This window comes from Scyliorhinus canicula, chromosome 20, assembly GCF_902713615.1.
Source record: "Scyliorhinus canicula chromosome 20, sScyCan1.1, whole genome shotgun sequence".
Lineage (NCBI taxonomy): Eukaryota > Metazoa > Chordata > Chondrichthyes > Carcharhiniformes > Scyliorhinidae > Scyliorhinus > Scyliorhinus canicula.
The window spans coordinates 36,225,278-36,244,111 of NC_052165.1; the positions used below are offsets into that span (position 1 = coordinate 36,225,278).

An 18,834-nucleotide genomic window follows, 5' to 3' on the forward strand; every position below is an offset into this window, starting at 1 on the left:
CTTCAAATTTCTTCTCAAGACGCATTAATTGTAAAGGCTGTACCTTTGCCCTCCCATTTCTTTGCTCTCCCCTGACTTCACACAATATCTTCTGCACTGCAAAGCAATTAGAGTTGTCGCTTTGTATGTTGTAAATGCAATATTCAAAAAAAGCTGTTGCTTTGCAATCTTAGAGATGTATTAAATTGTTACATAAATTCAATTCAGTCAGACATCCTCTTCCCTCTTTGCCAAGTAACTTGCACAAAATTATTGAGATTTCTGTATCCCCTTTATATTGGATTAACAAGCATAACGTGTCATACGACCTGGCTGTATTGCTAAACTGCTACAGTATTGTCCAAAACCCGGTGACGGGGATGTGCATAGTAGTCGCACATCTGTTGGCTCGCCTACGAATCCAAAAATAAGCTCTTACTTGAAATAGCCTGCTAATTCAGGGGAAAAAAAAGTGTCCCCGCACCCTACTGAACAACAATACAAACAAAGGTACTGAACAACAGAAACTCCAGAGGCCACAAAGAGATGGGAAATGGGAAAAGCTAAGAGATGCAACTGGCCGAGCCGGCAGATGCACGAAGCGATGAAACACCAGAGCGAGAAGGACCAGTTCATCGCACATGGAGCCCCCTTCACCAGAAGGTGGTTGGAGGATGTTTCTATCCAGGGAACGAAGAGAACATAGAGAGGAGACAAAGACTTGTATCTAGGCTGCTGTCAGGGTGGCCATCGCTGAGGATCTGGCGGCCTTGCAGGTGGCCCTGGAGAAGGCAGAGAAGCAATTGGAGGCTCAGGAGAAAATTAGAAAAGGACTCAACAGACCAGAGCGACTAGATCACCGCCCTGGAGAAGGAAATATCAAGGTTGGTCGTGATGCAGGGGAGTCTGAAGGGGAAGATAGGGGATCAGGAAAACTGGTCAGTGCCAGAATTTGAAGATAGTGGGCCTGTCGGGAGGGATCGAAGCTGGACCATGGGCCCAGATGCTGGGCAATCTGGTGGGAAGGGACAGCTTCCGCAACCCACCGAAAATAGACAGAGCCACCAGTCGCTCCACCCAAGACCCAGGGCTGGAGAGCAGTCGAGGGCGATAATTGCCAAAATGCACCAGTACCAGGAAAGAATCCAGGAAAGAATCCTGTGGTGGGCAAGACAAGACAAGAAACTGTAACTGGGCAGGTCACCGGATCAGGAACTACCAGGACATTGGGGCTGACCTGGCCAAGCGTCCGGCAGAGTTCAACAGAGCAAAGGCAGCCCTCTACAAAAACGGTGTAAAATTTGGAATGCTGTACCCGGCCAAACTCTGGGTCACATTCCAGGGCAAGGTGCAGTTCTTCATGGCCCCTCCTGATGTGTCCTGGAGAACGGGCTGGAAAAACAGCAGCAGGGACAGCAATGAAAAGAGCAACCAAAGAGACTTTGTTGATGTATTTACTTAACCAACTTGAAAGACACTGTGGGACTGCATTGCCTCCTTTTGAGGACGGGAGTCACAGCGTAGGAAGGAAAGGGCGATGGCAGAGCACAGGAAAGCGTGAGGAGAATGGCAGGAAGGATGAACAGATAGCGAGCGGAGTGTAAATATATAGCCGACCCCGAGAAGGAAAGCTAGCACCATGAAGCACGAGCAAGAGAGGCCCCGCAGCGCACCTCCCACAAAGTGAAAGGGAGGGGGGGGGGGGGGGGGCACGCATCACTAATATGGAGCTAACTAGGGGAAGAAATGGGGCTGAAAGAATGTGTGTATGTGTGTGTGGGGGGGGCTTCTAGGGGACTGGGCTACACATCCACATGCAAGACCCCCGAGATTGTACTGAACAATGTCCTTCGAACCCTTTCCAGCTTCGGGCAGGACCAAAACATATGATCATGGCTCGCGGGGCCCCTCCCACATCACTCACAGACATCCTCCACCCCCTCAGCCAGCTCATCCTTGATTTTGTGAGGTGCGCCCTATACACTACCTCCAGCTCTATCAGCCCCATCCTTACACACAAAGTTGAGAGATTCACCCTCCGCAGCACCTCACAGCATAGTTCCTCTTCCAACGACCATTCCCCCCCTCCCAACCCCCCTACTCCCATTATGCCCTGGTCCCCTCCATGGACAACCTATCCTCCTGCAGGATCCTCCCGTAGATCGCAGTGACAACCCCCCCCCCCTCCCCCCCTTCAACCCCTCCCACTGTCAGCACCACCTCCAACAACGAGGAGCCCAGCGCCATCAGGAAGGTCAGGAAAACCTTTCTTGCAAAGTCCTGAACCTGCATGTACCTAAACCTTTCCCCCTGTGCCAACCCATTCTTTCTCTCTATCTCCCCCTGCCCACCCCCCAGGAACGAATCCTTGATTTCCTTAACCCCTCAACTCGTCCCATCCCCGAAACCTCATATACATCCTCTCTGGCTTGAAATTAAAATCGCTTATTGTCACGAGTAGGCTTCAATGAAGTTACTGTGAAAAGCCCCTAGTCGCCATTCCGGCGCCTGTTCGGGGAGGCTGATACGGGAATTGAACCGTGTTGCTGGCTTGCCTTGGTCTGCTTTAAAAGCCAGCGATTTAGCCCAGTGTACTAAACTAGCCCCTCATGAACCCATGATTTCCCCTAATTGGCATCCCCCCGACATGGCCCCCAGCTTACAAAGTGCTGCCTAAACTGTCTCCAAATCTTCAATGTGGCTGCCACCACCGGATTCGGTACTTTCCTGGAGCTCTTATGAGTGGCGGCGTTACCACCGCCCACAACCCCGATTCCCTTCACGAGTCCACCTCCATCTTTACAGAGCCCCTCGCACCTTCTCCGCCCAATAATAATACAGTAAGTTTGGGAATCGTAACCCTTGCGCATGTGGAGGATGAGTTGACCACCTCCTAGAGGTGGTGCTTCGCTCCAGAGTCCCACACTACTTTACACCCTAGGTCTTTCTCCCATTTTACCCGTGTCTCGTCCAGTGGTGTGTATGCCCTTCCCTGGAGTCGCCCATACACGTCGCCACAGTACCCCTCCCCAAGATGCCGGCGTCCCAACAGCGATTGTTGCGGTGGTCATGTTTTAATAAGAATATATCTTGGTTCATTTCCCCTGTAGCTGGAACATCTCTGTTCCTCTAGTGTTGTCAGTCTATTGTCGGCGTAGAAGTCCCTAACTGTCACCACCTTTTGAAGGTGGTGTCCATTTTGGCTGGTGCGAACCTGTGGCTGTTGCAGATGTTATCCGAAGTGCTGTTGCAGTTGGTTCGATGTCCAGAGTTATCCCCACTGGGCTCGTTGAGTGTTTGGTCGGTGAGGGTGAGAGCGCTGCGTGGCCATGGTTCGCAGGGGGGTGCCTGTGCAGGAGCCCTCCTCCATTCTCACCCACTCTGCTTCTGGCTCCAGAAGGCCTTGGGGATGTAGATCGGTAAGGATCTGAACAGGAAGAGGAACAAGGGTAGTCTGCTCATCTTGATTGTCGATCGTCTGCAGGGAGAGTGGGAGTGTGTTCTACCTCTGCATGTCCTTTTTAACTTTCTCCACAAGGCTAGCCAGGTTCGACTTGTGAATCCGTGTCAAGTCATGGGCGATTTGGATCACCAGCTAGCGGAATTTGTGTCAGGGCTGTTTAAATGGCAGTTCTGTCCCTACCCATTGCGGGGTAACCAGGAAGATCTCACTTTGCTCAGGAGTTTGTAGCCCGAGAAGGTTCCAAACTCTTTCACGAGCGGCATTATACTGCCAGAGGACCTACTGAACGTGGACATCCTAGAGAGAGGGAACTGTGGCAACATGTATGGGCAACTGCTAAGCGGGGGCTAACCCCAACTGGACGAGACGAGAGAGAAATGGGAGCACCAACTGGGGTTTGAAATAGGGTGGGGGACTCTGGAGTAAAGCACTGCGCAGGGTCAACTCCACCTCCAAATGTGCATGGCAAAGCCTAATGCAGCTAAAAGTGGTACACAGAGCCCACTTAACCAGGACCGGAATGAGCAGGTTCTTCCCGGAGGTGAAGGACAAATATGAACCGTGCCGAGAAGGCCTGGCCAACCAAGCCCACATGTTCTGGTCTTGCCCCAGACTAGTCGGGTACTGGACAGCCTCCTTTGAGGCAATGTTCAAAGTGGGGATGAGGGCGGAGCCATGCCCGAAAGCCGGCAATCTTCGGGGTATCAGAACAGCCAGATCTCTTCATGGGGAGGAGGGTCGATGCCCTTGCCTTTCTCTCCCTAATCGCCCACCGGAGAATCCTGCTCGGCTGGCAATCAGCAGCACCACCCAAAGCTGCAGACCGACTGTCCGACCTGTCGGAATTTCTCCAGATGGAGAAAATTAAATTTGCCATGTCCCGATTACAAAATGGACACTTGCAGAGAATGAAGGGAAAATTGGACAATGCTAAGAAAGCAAGCAGGTGCCAGGTTTGTCTGTGGATTGATGTTTGCAGCTCCCAGACAAGACCGATACTGCAAAGCCATTAGCATACTAATGAGCTATCTCCGGGGACTAAAGAGAAACATTTAAGCAAACGATACCAAAGCAGACACCCCGGCGCCAGTGGAGACTAAAACAAAAGCAGGCCAATGGTCACCTAGGACCCACCCAGCGATCAGACAGCCACCCCTTTATTGGAGAAAATCAATACCGATGATTAGGATATGGTCCAATTAATTGGGGCCAAGTTCAAGGCCCGCCCAAAAGCGCGCGAAGTCCCTTTGGGGTATAAAGGAAGCCCCCAAGCAAGAATCGTTCTTCTTGACCTTGGCTCTCAGCAGCGAGAGACCTGCCTAGCAGCTGCACCAGACAAGTAAGTCCAAAGTCAACGCACGCTACAAGATAGATGCTCCGAGCTACTATTCCATACATGTTCGATCCCAACAGCCTCAGAACCGGACAACGGCCATTGTTCCTCTGATTGAGTGGACACCCGAAGCTAAGTATAGGCTTTTAGTAGTAGTGATAGTTTAGTTAGTAGAGTTTGTGCATGAGTATAATTGACTGTGTGTAAATAAATGAGTATTGATTTTGAACTGAATAACCGGTGTATCGAGTCTTTTGATCAGTATTCGGTTTTGAACCTTGTGGCGGTATTGAAAAGATACCTGGCGACTCTTGAGCAAGAATAATTAGAATTAAGGAAGGTGACCATATTAACCGCCATAAACAGAGCCAATTAAGGAGAGAGCATAACGAGCAACACATGGGAGCCATTCATCTAGTTGTTCCAAGATCTGTTTGTAGCCAACAGCCAATAAGTCAGAGGGAGGGAAGGGGAAAGTCACGGTAGAACAACAGACGAGGATTGGGGGGGGGGGTAAGGAGGAGGAGGAGAGGGGGAATAAAGAGGCATGAAACCCAACCATGCCCAACAGACAAGATACATGGCATCACGGCAACCCAACAAGAACAGGATAAAGACCCATTGAGGGAAGAGGGCACGCCAGAGCCATAGAAAGGGAGGGCAGAGGGGTCAGGAAGAAAGTGGGTGGGAGAAAGGATGCAGGGGCAAATAAGTGTCTACTGGAAAGCGGAAAACAAATAACTAAAAAACATTTGGAAAAAATATATTGCCCATATATTGACGTGGTGCGGAAACCACCTTGCTTATATTGCAGGACAGAATTGCAACTGTACGTGTTAAAAACAATGATTTACAATAGTGTTTTGCACAGATAAACCTTCCTTAAATGACTAGTGAATGAAAGAAATACTTGGCGAACTCGGAAGCCCCTACCACAGTAGGTAGCTGGATTTCAAAGTCTGAGGCCCATGAAGCATCTAGGGATATGGAACAAGGCTGAGAAAGGACGTGGAGGTACAGATCAGCCAAAATCTTTGAATAGTTCACTATTGTTCCTATTATTGGTGTGCGTAACCAAAGTCGCCTTCTCTTGCAGGTGGTACTGAGTGAGAATGTTAAACCATGGTTCGTCTGTTTCGCTGGATGTAAAGATCCGTTAGTAATGACACAATTCAAAGGAGAGCATGGGTTTCTCATGGGTCCTGACCAAAATATCTGTTCAATCAAGACAAACAGAACATTTCTTCTGGTCATTTATGTCATTGCAGATTATGGGATCTTACTATGCACAAGTTAGCTGTTCTGGAATGTTCCAGGGCCCGATTTTCTCGGAAAGACCAATGGTGGACATGGAAAGCAGCGATGAGATCCCCGACGGTTTGTGGCCTCTTTCACTATTCACTGAGTGCCAAATATTTTCAATCCACAGATTCCACGCCATAATCGCTTGTGAGAAGATTGGGGGGGGGGGGGGGGGGGAGGGGGAGCGGAGAAAAGAGAATGACCTTTGAATCGCCAGCCCCACCAACACCTCGTGTTGCAATCATTGCGGCTCCACATTTAAAGGCTGCCCCAGCACACAGCAGCCACACTTAGCAGTTCACTGGGAAGTTCAGGCTGCCAGGAAATTTGCCCCCAATTTCTCCAATTCCCCCCTGGAGATTCCTCAATGTTGTAGAGGCCCAGTATTATATAATCTAACCACGCTCAGGACAGAAGCCCAGCAGCAAACCGATGATCCCAGCTTGGGAGGCGGTGGCAGCGGTCCTGAGTGCCAATGCCATGCAGAAGGGGACAGCCACCAAGTACAGAAAGAGGACAAAAGATTTTCTCCGTTCTGCTAGGATAAGTCACTTGTCTCATCACTCAAACACACAGACCCATCACACATCCACAGGGATCCCACTCACCACCAGCTCAGGGACACACCACTCCCACACACTTTCATCTTCCCTGTGGGTTGTGTCTTCATCACCTCGCTGGTCCCACTCACCATCCACACATGCCAGGCATCCTCATCATCTGCCCTGGCAAGCTTCCTGCTTACGCTCTCTCCCGATCTATTTTTGTGCAGGAGCAGTTGATTCACAAGAGAGAAAGATCATAGATGGGCAGAGGGATGCCAGCGCATAAGTTCCTCACAGATTTAAGAGGACAGAGGCATTCAGCTGGCCTGGGAGGATGTTGTTCTTCACCAGGAAGTGCTGAGGGTTTTGGCCAAAGGTGGTATCATGACCGGTGGAGGCTTGGAGGGCTGAAGGGCCTGTTCCGGTGTTGTATTGTTCTTTGTTGACCACTCCTGTGCTGATGGAGAGGCCAGTGGTGATAACTGGCTGGAATTTTTCAGACGTTCATGCTGGTCGGATCTTCCAGTCTTGCCGACAAAGCACCCCCACCACCGAGGGGTGCAGCCAACGAGAAGCCCCGTTGACAATATGGGATGATCCTGCTGCCTCCCCAAAACACATGGCGGGTTGCGTGGAAAATCCCAGGGAGCAAGTGAGACTCCAGCACTGAAACATCCAGACAACAACACTGAGTCACGTCTCCTGTTTCTCAGGCGACTGCCATACACTAATGAACTCTCCTTTCTTTCACAAATGAACTCTTTCTTTGACAAGCACACCTGTAAAAAAGCCGCAGCAGACCATCTGCCAAGTCCTTGATTCGAGCCCCGACAGCAATAAAGAGGAGGGATTCATGGATCCTGAAGTAGAAGAGCCGGCACAGCCCTCACCCACATCCTGCACTAGCGCAGAGACACAAAGTTGAGGGACCTAGTTCTAGAGTAGCCTCGGGGTCACAATCTGGTGAGCATATCACTTTTTGATCCACAGTAGGCAGTGAGGTTCCAAGGTGCCAGCACTCGGGAGGATTGGTGGAGGGCTGGAAGTCCCAGTCAGATGACGTGCCTGTGGACTCAGTTATGCCTCAGTTGTAGGCATTCCAAAGGCAAACGGACGAAAATCAGGAAGGGACGTCTGGTACATTTGTTAGATTGAAGGGTTGCATGGAGGAGTCACTCTGCTTTATGTCGGAAGTGATTTGTATCAACACTGCAACGCAACAAGGTCAACACAACTAGGGTGCCAGCCACCTTGGAGAGCTTGGTGCAAGACTTTGTCCTGCACTACTGCAGGGCAACACTCCATAGTGCAGGCACATATGGATGGCAGGTCTTCAAGCTCACTCCAGCTGCCCCTCTATCCCAAGGAGGAAGGCAGGGGTCCTTGGGCACCCATAGGGAGGAAGGGACATTGATGCACCTTGGGGCTATTCACCCAGTTGACTCCAGGGAGTGTCACACCCATCTGAATCCCCACTTCCTGTGACCCGGAGTCCCTGGGTCTCAGCCCGCCATAAGGTGCCCTTCCAAGTTCATCACAGACAGAATGGTGTGGCACACAGTGGACTGCCTCCATCGTTGCTGTGGATGTTGGGGATGCACCAAGACGTAGCAGCAGGGTTAGAAAAGTGAAGCAGCTCTATTTACACAGTGTTGGCACAAATGTTAAGTACTTGCACATAACGTTCACCTGTGTAAATAAAGTCTCACTAATTGCACTCTATGGCTCCTTGTTCCCACATACAGACACCCCACCCCCCCAAACAGAGTCTGGTCACCCCAAATGAACCACCTGAATACATGGAGCCACTCCATGAATGCTGTACACACTTCAAGGTGCGCTCGTCAGATGCACACCTTTTGATGCCAGTCATGATTTACGGCATTAAGATGGCATGCTGCAGCGGATGGATTTTGCGACCGGGAGGGTGGAGGAAAATGATTCTCATATGGGCCCAATAATGAGATACAAATACATTATAACAATTTTATCGCTGTTGTACAGCAGGAAACGAGGTCTGCAACTGACAGGGAGGGGGAAGAGAAACACACCACCGTGGCAAGCTTTCGACTTCTCTTGGTATTTTCAGTTTCCATTGCCAAACCTGCCCAACATGAATGGAAACAGAAATCCCTGGCCATAATCACGTTGGAAGCATTGCAGTAATGCAAGATTTCCTGCTCGACGGCCACTGTAGTTGGAATTGTCATCAACAAACACTCAGTCAGGAATTTGACTGTTACCTTGGACTGTCACTGTTTGACTATAACGGTATGACTCAGGTGAAAGTAAAATTTCACAAAGCTTTATCCTAGAATTTTAACCTGTAGTTGTTGATCTTTCTCAGGATAGTAAATGAGCGTGAGAGCACATAGTGCTTACGTACACTCAGAAAATAACCTCTTTCACTTGCATATTTTTCTGCGATTTCACACCGTTGTGGGTTTTCTGGGAAGGCATTGCAGCATAGTCTTACTTCATTACAAGTTCACATTTTAACTCGAGACAAAAAAAACTTGTGCTGTAGTCTGATTGGTTGAAGTATACAAAAGTAACAGTATGTATACAGGCTGTATGCAGTTATTTTGACTAATAAATTCAATTTACATGTTTCTCCGTCATATCCCACCCACCTCAAAAATGTAACTCAAGAAAAAAGGCATAAAAAAGCCTCAAAATAAAAACTGTAAGGAGATAAATTATGAAAACTATTTGTTGTAAGTTAGATCTTTCACCTCTAGAATCACTCACCTGGGTTAAAACGTCCAGTTGCTCTACAATATGCCCCAAGGTGCTGGCAAGCTTTGGTGGGATATCGGTGCACTCTTCCAAAATACTAGTTGCAGGTTCGCCACTGGCCAAGTCCATTCCATAGGAGTTTGCTAGACACGAAGGATCAAGAGAACTGTTTACCTGGTCTGTTAAGTGTGAGGCACATTTCACCTCCACTGCTCTTGACTGAAATGAATTGACAGAAGAGGGAAGAAAAATACAAGTATCAATGCAATGTGTATAGATACATTAGCTTCATCTGTCTTCCTGTATAATGTCCAACTTCAAACAGTTCTCATTTGAGTAAAGTCTAGCAAAGGAAGAAACTAACAAAGCTGACAGCGTACACAGGGAATTTAGCAGCTCCCAATCTATTGTATTTACATCTGCAACCCATCTGTTCTTCTGATCTGTACCTTATCCAGTGAACAGATTTATAAACAGATCTATTCATTATGAAAAAGCTACTTGAATAAAGATCACAGCATACAATTTGCGTTATTCTGAAACAATTTTGATAGTGCCAATAGATCCTTTCAAAAATCATTAGATTCATGCCAATTTATTTCATACATTAACTCTTCAAAAAAAGTGAATGCTTATGCGTGGGTCTCACCCCCACAACCCAAAGATGTGCAGGGTAAGTGGATTAGCCACATTAAATTGCCCCTTAATTGGAAAAAAATAATTGGGTACTCTTTTTAAAAAGCATCAAGGTACACATGGGAACTATGTAGAGCATCGGATGAATCGTAATTCCATTGTTTCCCGGTGAGGCACCTCATAGTCGAATGAGGCTGCTGGGTATAAATAATTTATTCCACATTAAAAAATATAATTCGAAGAATCAATCTTTGACCTCTCACCTCATGTGACAACAAAATAAATTAACTGGTGTCTGACACAAACATCCCTGTAAACACGCTTCCTTAAATCATGAGAGTCACAAAGCGACAATAAGTACCATCCCTCTGGTCAATGAATATAATGCAGACATGTTCCTTCACAAACTAAACCAGTCATAGCTGGTAGACTTTGTGGAATTACTTCTGAGTCAGAAAAAAAAAGAAAAACAAGACACAAAGCACTCTTGATGCATCAATGCAGGAAGCTATTACCACAGTATTACTAGCCGGATGTCATGCAGGAAATTAAACTGGTAGCTTCTGTAAATATGATATCACAGTGATCTGTCAGTAATTGATTAATATTGTTTCCTGTCAGGCATAAATGATGATTCTCAGTGTGTGGTAGTGACACAGTAGCTTGGGTTTCTGAAGCAATAATTAAGCACTATCCATTCTTCACAGTTCACTGCCCAGGCAATGTATTCAGATAGCACAGTCATGGACATTTCATTCAGGAAAATACTCCAGCAAAAACTTCACAATTTTAGTATAAAACTGCTTTCAATTGTATTTGTTCTAAAGCAGCAGCATTTAAAGCAATGCTAATTGATGTATTGCCACTGCCAGACACGTTAATTCTTTATTGCTTGGAGGAGGTAGAAAGAAAACAAATAAGCCTTCAAGAAACTAAGTGCGTGATTCAACTAAATGTGCGCAAAGTCTCATAGCGAGCGTGTTTAGCCACGTGTTTCTTGGCACTTGCGGGGCCTCAGCGGGGAATAGCCCCATTTACTACACCAAGGAGCTCTGCTCGCTAGAATCCCTCAGTACAGCGCGAGATCGGGAAGCCGTTTTTAAATGGTGTCCCGATATGAGGCCCCCCTCCTCCCAACGTGACCCACAACCCTCCCACAAAGCCCTAACACACTACGAGAGAGTCCCCGTCACCCCCCAACATCCACGCAGGGCACCCCTGACCTGATCGCCAGCACACAAAAAAGCCACCTTGGCAGTGCCAACCTGGCAGGGCTCCTGCCAGCTGGCAGTGCTACCCAGGCACCTTGGCAGTGCCAGGCTGGCACCCAGGTGGCACCAGCAGTGTCAAAGGGCTGCACCTGGGAGTCGGAGTGCCATTCTGTCTGGTTCCCATTTCTGGAGACCAATTTTTCCCCCCAAAAATATACTTTATTCATAAAATCTATAATAAACATTACAGAACATTTCAAATTGTCTTGACTGTACATTTCCATCAAACTTGCACATTCCCTTGACTTTCTGCCATTCAAATGGGATGACATTACACATATATCCCTCTTTACATTACAATTCTTTCTTAAATATTTACATTGTCATGTTTCTTTTATACATTGGAGTGTTAATGACACAGACCGAGGGGTTTTACACAGTTACCAGCCCCTCGGTGTACATTTGTTAGAAGACCTTACACTGTGGTCTTCCCCCATTGCGCCTTGGCGGCAGCTGCCCCAAGCTGGAGTGCCCCTCAGCACGTAGTCCTGGACCTTGGAATGTGCCAGTCTGCAACACTCGGTCAAGGACAATTCTTTGCGCTGGAAGATCAGCAAGTTACAGGCAGACCAAAGAGCGTCTTTCACCGAGTTGATGACCTTCCAGCAGCAATTGATGTTTGTTTTGGTGTGTCCCCCTGGAAACAGTGCGTAGAGCACAGAGTCCTGTGTCACAGAGCTGCTCGGCATGAACCTTGATAAATACCACTGCATCTCTCTTCAGACCTTCTTTGCAAAGGCACATTCCACAAGGTGGTGGGTGACCATCTCATTTCCCCCACAGCCACTCCGAGGGCAGTGTGAATCTGACGGGGAGGGCCCTTCTCACCACCAGCCAAGCTAGGTCCTGGTGCTTGTTTGTAAGTTCTGGTGATGAGCGTTTTGCCAGATGACTCTTGACAGTCTGCTCAGGGAACCATCCAACGTCCTCCACAGTCTCCTTTTCCCCGAGGACATTACGTGCTGACCACTGCTTCATTGCCTTGTGGTCAAAGGTGTTTTTCTTCAAACATTTTTCCACGAGGGACAGGTGGTGCGGCACGGTCCAACTACTTGGAGCTTTCCGTGGCAATGAGGCCAGGCCCATCCTTCGTAACACCGGGGACAGGTAGAACCTCAGTATGTAGTGACACTTGGTGTTTGTATACTGGGGTTCCACGCACAGCTTGATGCAGCTGCACATAAAGGTGGCCATCAGGATGAGGGAGACATTGGGTACGTTCCTCCCTCCTTTATCCAGAGGATTATACCTGGTGTCCCTTCGGACACAGTCCATCTTGGATCTCCAGATGAATTTGAAGATGGCCCGGGTGATTGCCCGGGTAATGGGCCAGACCTGCGCTACGTGCAGTAACATCGAGAGTACCTCACACCTGATGACCAGGGTTTTGCCCGCAATGGAGAGAGCGTTGCTCCCACCAGCCCAGTTTCTGTCTTACCTTGGCAATGCGCTCCTCCCAGTTTTTGGTGCACGCCCCAGCCGCTCGAACCATATCCCCAGCATCTTCAGATAATCTGACCTGACAGTGAAGGGGACAAAGGACCGGTCGGCCCAGTTCCCAAAGAACATGGCCTCGCTCTTGCTGCGGTTTACCTTGGCTGCAGAGGCCAGTTCAAACTGGTCGCAGGCATTCAAGAGCCTGCGTACAGACGTGGGATCCGAGCAGAAAACGGCGACGTCGTCCATGTACAGGAAGGCCTTGACCTGCACGCCTCCAGTGTTGAACGGCAGTCGCCCGAGGTCCCTGAGGCAAAGGAGATAGATTGCAACATCTAGGGTGCCTGGAGAATCTGCACTTTCAAGTTAGGCTAACTGTCTCACTTTAATATGCAGATTTGCTTAAAAAGTGATACCGCACAGAATGGACAGGATTTACATTGCAACGTCTAGCGAGATCGCGTTAGATCTTGCGAGGCGTTGAGAGCCGGGAGTGGAGTCTCCAGGCTTCTATCGGCCACGCTGCGTCACAGCGCGCTGCTTTTCAGGCTCAGTGTGGCCACTGGACAGCACGCGGTTTTTCAGGTTCAGGTGTGGCCACTGGATCGCACCCTGAATGTCACTTCCTCCAGGTTGACAAATTTGACTAAATTAAAAATATTTCCTCCATTTTATATATTACCAGATCCTTCACGTGACTGGGTTTTTTAAACTAAGGGCAATTTCAAGGGTTGCCACAGGGCATCAGATTTCTATATTAATTAACATAGAAAAGAACAACAAGATATAAGCTGAAGTGACCGGTTTGTTCAACTTCTTAATAACCACCAGATCATGCTTTGGGTTGTCACGGTGACAAAGTTCCTTTTTACCTGAACAGGGTGTTACTTCCCGATTTATAACTTCTTACCACGAAAACTGACTAGTTGTAATGGGTGGATCTCCACTCCACTCAACAGAAGTACCCCATTGGATATCAACCCAGAGGTTAGTGCCCTGGACTTCGCCAGGGTGACTTCGCCAGGGTTACTCCACTCATATTGGACATGTGCTGGATATCAAATCAGTATTCAGAGACACCACCTTTCAAGAAAGGAGGGAAGAAAGCAAACAGTAAACTACAGGCTGGTTAGCCTGACATAAGCTGTTGGGAAAATTCTAGGATCTATCATTAAGGAAGTGTTAATGATGCACGAAGAGCATAGTATGATTAAAACAAGTCAGCATGGTTCTACTAAAGGGAAATCCTGTTTAACAAATTTATTGGAGTTTTTTCATAGAATTCAGTGCAGAAGGCCAGTGAGTTTGCACCGCCCTTGGAAAGGGCACCCGACAAACCCACCCCTCCACCCTCTCCCCATAACCCCACCTAACCTGTTGGACACTAAGGGGCAATTTAGCATTGCCAATCCACCTAACCTGCACATCTTTGGATTGTGGGAGGAAACCTGAGCACCCAGAGGAAAGCCATGCCGACACGAGGAGAAAATGCAGACTCCGCACAGACGATCAGCCAAGGCGGAATTGAACGCGGGTCCCTGGAGCTGTGCTAACCACTGTGTCACCATGCCACCCTGTTATTGGAGGATGCATCCAGTATGGCAAGGTAAATAAAGGGGAACCAGTAGATCCTACGCAAGTGATTAATTTTCCCACACAAGAAGTTAGTGGCAAAATTAAAGTGAATGGAATTGGGGATAATATATTGGCTTGCATTGGGAATTGGTAAGAAAACAATAGAAACAAATTGGCTTTTGGAGTAGAAGGTGATGACTAGTGGGGTCCAGCAAGGACCAGTCCTTGGGCCCCAGCTCTTTCACAATGTACATTAACGATTTGCATGAAGGATTCAAATGTAATATTTCCAAATTTGTTAACACCACAAAACTAGGTAGAAATGAGAGTGGTGAGGAGAAAGTAAAGAGGCTTCACAGCGATTTAGACAAGTTGAATGAGTAGGCAAATACATGGCAGATGCAGTGTCGAGGGAGGCGGTGGCATAGTGGCAATGCCACTGGACTAGTAATCCAGAGACCCAGAACAATGATCTGGGGATCTGGGTTCGAATCTACCATGGCAAGTGATGGAATTCAAACTCAAAATATCTGGAATTAAAAGTCAAATGATGACCATGAAACAATTGTCTGGTTCACTGTTCCCTTGTGAAGGAGACCTGCCATCTTTACCTAGTCTGGCCTACATGTGGCTCCAGGTCCACAACGATGTGGTTGACTCTTTAATGCCCTCTGAAATGGCCGAGCAAGCCACACAGTTATATTCAATTTGCTACAAAAACACAAAAGAAATTAAATGGATCGAACCACCCGGCATCTAACCAGGCACTGGAAATGACAACAGCAAACCCAGCCCTGTCAACTCTGCGAAGTCTTCCTTACTAACATCTGTGCCAAAGTTGGGAGAGCTTTCTCACAGACTAGTTAAGCAACAGCCTGACAGTCACACTCACAGAATCATACCTTACAGGCAATGTCCCAGACAGCACTATCACCATTCCTGGGTCTGTCCTGCCAGTGAGAAAGGACATACCCAGCACAGGTAGTGGCACAGTAGTATACACAGTCGGGAGGGAGTTGCCCTGGAAGTCCTCATATCGACTCTGGACTTCATGAAGTCTCATAGCTTCAGGCTAAACATGGGAAAGGAAATCTCCTGCTGATTACCACGTACTGGCTACCATCAGCTGATGAATCAGTACTCCTCCATGTTGAACATCACTTGGAGGAAGCACGGAGGGTGGCAAGGACGCAGAATATATGGGGCTTCAATGTCCATCATCAAGAGTGTATTGGGAGTACCACCACAGACTGAGCTGGCTGGGTCCTAAACGATATAGCTGCTAGACTGGTGGTGAGGGAACCAATAAGAGGGAAAATCATTAAGTACCCAATTCCTTTTTTCCAATTAAGGGACAATTTAGCGTGGCCAATCCACCTACTCTGCACATCTTTTTGGGTTCTGAGAGGTGAGGTCTGCACAGACACGGGGAGAATGTACAAACTCCACACAGACAGTGACCTGGGGCCAGGTTTGAACCTGGGTCCTCGGCGCCATGAGACAGCAGTGCTAACCACTGCACCACTCCTGGGAAGAACACATTTGACCTCATCCTTACTAATCTGCCTGCTGCAGATACATGTGTCCAGGACAGTATCGGTAGAAATTACCACCGCACAGTCCTTGTGGAGAAAAAGTCCCGCCTTCACATAGAGGATACGCTCCATCTTGTTGTCTGGCACTACCACCAAGGTAAATGGGATAGACTTCAAACAGATCTAGCAACTCGACTGGGCAACCATGAGGTGCGGTGCTGTCCCATCAGCAGAATTGTATTCAACCACAATCTGCAACCTCATGGCCTGGCATATCCCCCACTCTACCATCACCAACAAGCCAGGGGATCAACCATCAACCCTGGTTCAATGAAGAGTGCAGGAGACCATACCAGGAGCAACATCAACCATACCGAAAAATGATGTGTCAACCTGGTGACACTACAACACAGGACTACTTGAGTGCCAAACAGCATAAACAGCAATTAATAGACAGAGCTAAGCGATTCCACAACGAACGCATCAGATCTAATCAGTAGTCCTGCCACATCCAGCCGTGAATGGCGGTGGATAATTAAATAAAACTCACTGGAGGAGGGTGCTCCACAAATATTGCAATCCTCAATGATGGAGGAGGCCAGTACATATGTGCAAAAGACAAAATTGAGGCATTCGCAACAATCTTTTCGTTTTTGGAAATTCAGAGTACTCATTATTTTTTTCCAATTAAGGGGCCATTTAGCGCGGCCAATCCACCTAGCTTGCACATCTTTTTGAGTAGTCGAGGTGAGACCCACGCAAACACGGGGAGAAAGTACAAACTCCACACGGACAGTGACCCAAGGCCGAGATCGAACTGGGGTCCTCAGCAGCGAGAGTTTGCAGTGCTAACCACTGTGCCGCCAATTCGCAACAATCTTCAGTCAGAAGTGCAGAGTGGATGATCCATCTTGGTCTCCTCTGGAGGTCTCCAGCTTCACAGACGTCAGTCTTCAGTCAATACGATTCACTCCACATGATAATCAAGAAACGGCTGAAGGCTCTGGATATTGCATAGACTATGGGCCTCAACAATATTCCAGCAATAGTACTGAAGACTTGTGCTCCAGAACTTGCCGCACCCAGGCTGTTCCAGTGGAAAATTGCCAACGTGTGCCCTGTGCACAAGAAACAAGACAAATCCAAATCAAAGCTATCAAGCGGCACTTACTCAGCAATAGCCTACTAACGGACGCCAAGTTTGGGTTCCGGCAGGGTCACTCAGCTCCTGACCTCATTACAGCCTTGGTTCGAACATGGACAAATGAGCTGAATGCCAGCGGTGAGGCGAGAGTGACTGTCCTTGATATCAAGGCAGCATTTGACCGAGTATGGCATCAAGGAGCCCTAGCTAAACTGGAGTCAATGGGAATCAGGGGGAAAACTCGCCGCTAGCTGGAGCCATACCTGGTATAAAAGGAAGATGGTTGCAGTGGTTGGAGGTCAATCATCTCAGCTCCAGGTCATCACTGCCGGAGACTCGGGGTTGTATCCTAGGCCCAACCATCTTCAGCTGCTTCATCAATGACCGCCCTTCCATCATAAGGTCAGAAGTGGGAATGTCTGCACATCATTCAGCACCATTTGCGACTCCCCAGATACTGAAGGAGCTCATGTCCAAATGCTGCAAGACCTGGACAATATCCAGATCATGACAAGTTTCATTCAGGCCACACAAAGTTCCAAGGAATGACCATCTCCTACAAGAGGATCTAACCATTGCCCCTTGACATTCAATGGCATTACCATCGCTGAATCCCCCACTAACAACATCCTGGGGGTTACCATTGATCAGAAACTGAACTGGACTAGCCATATTAATACTGTGGCTACCAGGGCAGATCAAAGACTAGGAATCCTACAGCGAGTAACTCACCTCCTGACCTGTCCGCCATTTACAAGGCATAAGTCAGGACTACTCTCCACTTGCCTGGATGAGTGCAGCTCCAACAACACTCAAGAAGCTCGACACCATTCTTGCCAAAGCAGCCCACTTGATTGCTCCACCTTCCACAAACATTCAAACCCTCTACCACCAACGAATAGTGGCAGCTTTGTGTACCATCTACAAGGTGCACTGCACAAACTCACCAAGATTCCTTCGGTAGCACCTTCCAAACCCATGGCCACGATCGTCTAGAAGGACACTTGGACAGCAGATACCTGGGAACCCCACCATCTGGAGATTTCCCTCCAAGTCACTCACCACACTGACTTCAAAATATATCGCTGTTCCTTCCCTGCCGCTGGGGTAACATCCTGGAGCTATCTCCCCAACAGCACAGTGGGTATTCCTACACCTCAAGGGCTCCAGTGGTTGAAGGCAACTCATCATCACCTTCTGATGGGCACTAAATGCTGGCCTAACCAGCATCGCCCACATCCCATAAAGTGAATAATAAAATAAATATTATCCATTTTGGTAGAAAAAACAATGTCAGAGGATTATTTAAATTGTGCTAGATTGGGAAATGTTGATGCACAAAAGACCAGAGTGTCTGAGTACACCAGTCGCTGAAAGCAAGCATGGAGGTGCAGCAAGTAGTTAGGAAGGCAAATGGGACGTTTGCCTTCATCACAAGAGGATTTGAGTGGAGGAGAAAGAATGTCTTACTGCAGCTGCACAGACTACACCTGGATCAGTTTCTGCAGTTTTGGTATTCTTACCCAAGAAAAGAAGTGCAGTGAAGGTTCACTAGACCAATTCCTGGAACAGCAAGGAGATTGTGTCGACGAAGCCTGCATTCATTGGAATTTCAAAGAATGAGAGGTGATCTCACTGAAATGTGTAATTCGACTCGATGTAGGGATAATGCTTCCTCTGGCTGGGGTGGGGGTGGGGGGCATTGCTTAGTAGGGACGAGTCTAGAACCAGGGGTCACAGTCTCAGGAAACTGGGTAGGACATTTAGAACAGAGGAGGAGAAATATCTTCACTCGGAGGGTCGTGAATCTGTGAAATTCTCTACCACACAAAGCAGTGGAAGCCAAGTCACTGAATATATTTAAGAAGGAACTAG

General features: G+C 48.1%; 1 protein-coding gene across 11 annotated transcripts in view; it reads right to left on the reverse strand.

The window, feature by feature from the left end:
- Positions 1-18,834, reverse strand: part of LOC119955270 (POC1 centriolar protein homolog B-like) — a 121,302-nt gene that overhangs the window by 16,233 nt on the left and 86,235 nt on the right. For 7 of the 11 annotated variants that reach the window (XM_038781335.1, XM_038781329.1, XM_038781331.1 and 4 more), the window contains one exon: positions 9,374-9,580. The exons of 1 other annotated variant lie outside the window; for it this stretch is intronic. In XM_038781335.1, coding sequence (XP_038637263.1) covers positions 9,374-9,580 — 207 coding nt within the window. The remainder of the gene's footprint in view (positions 1-9,373; positions 9,581-18,834) is intronic. 3 more of the 11 variants (XM_038781336.1, XM_038781338.1, XM_038781337.1) reach the window with 1 other exon arrangement.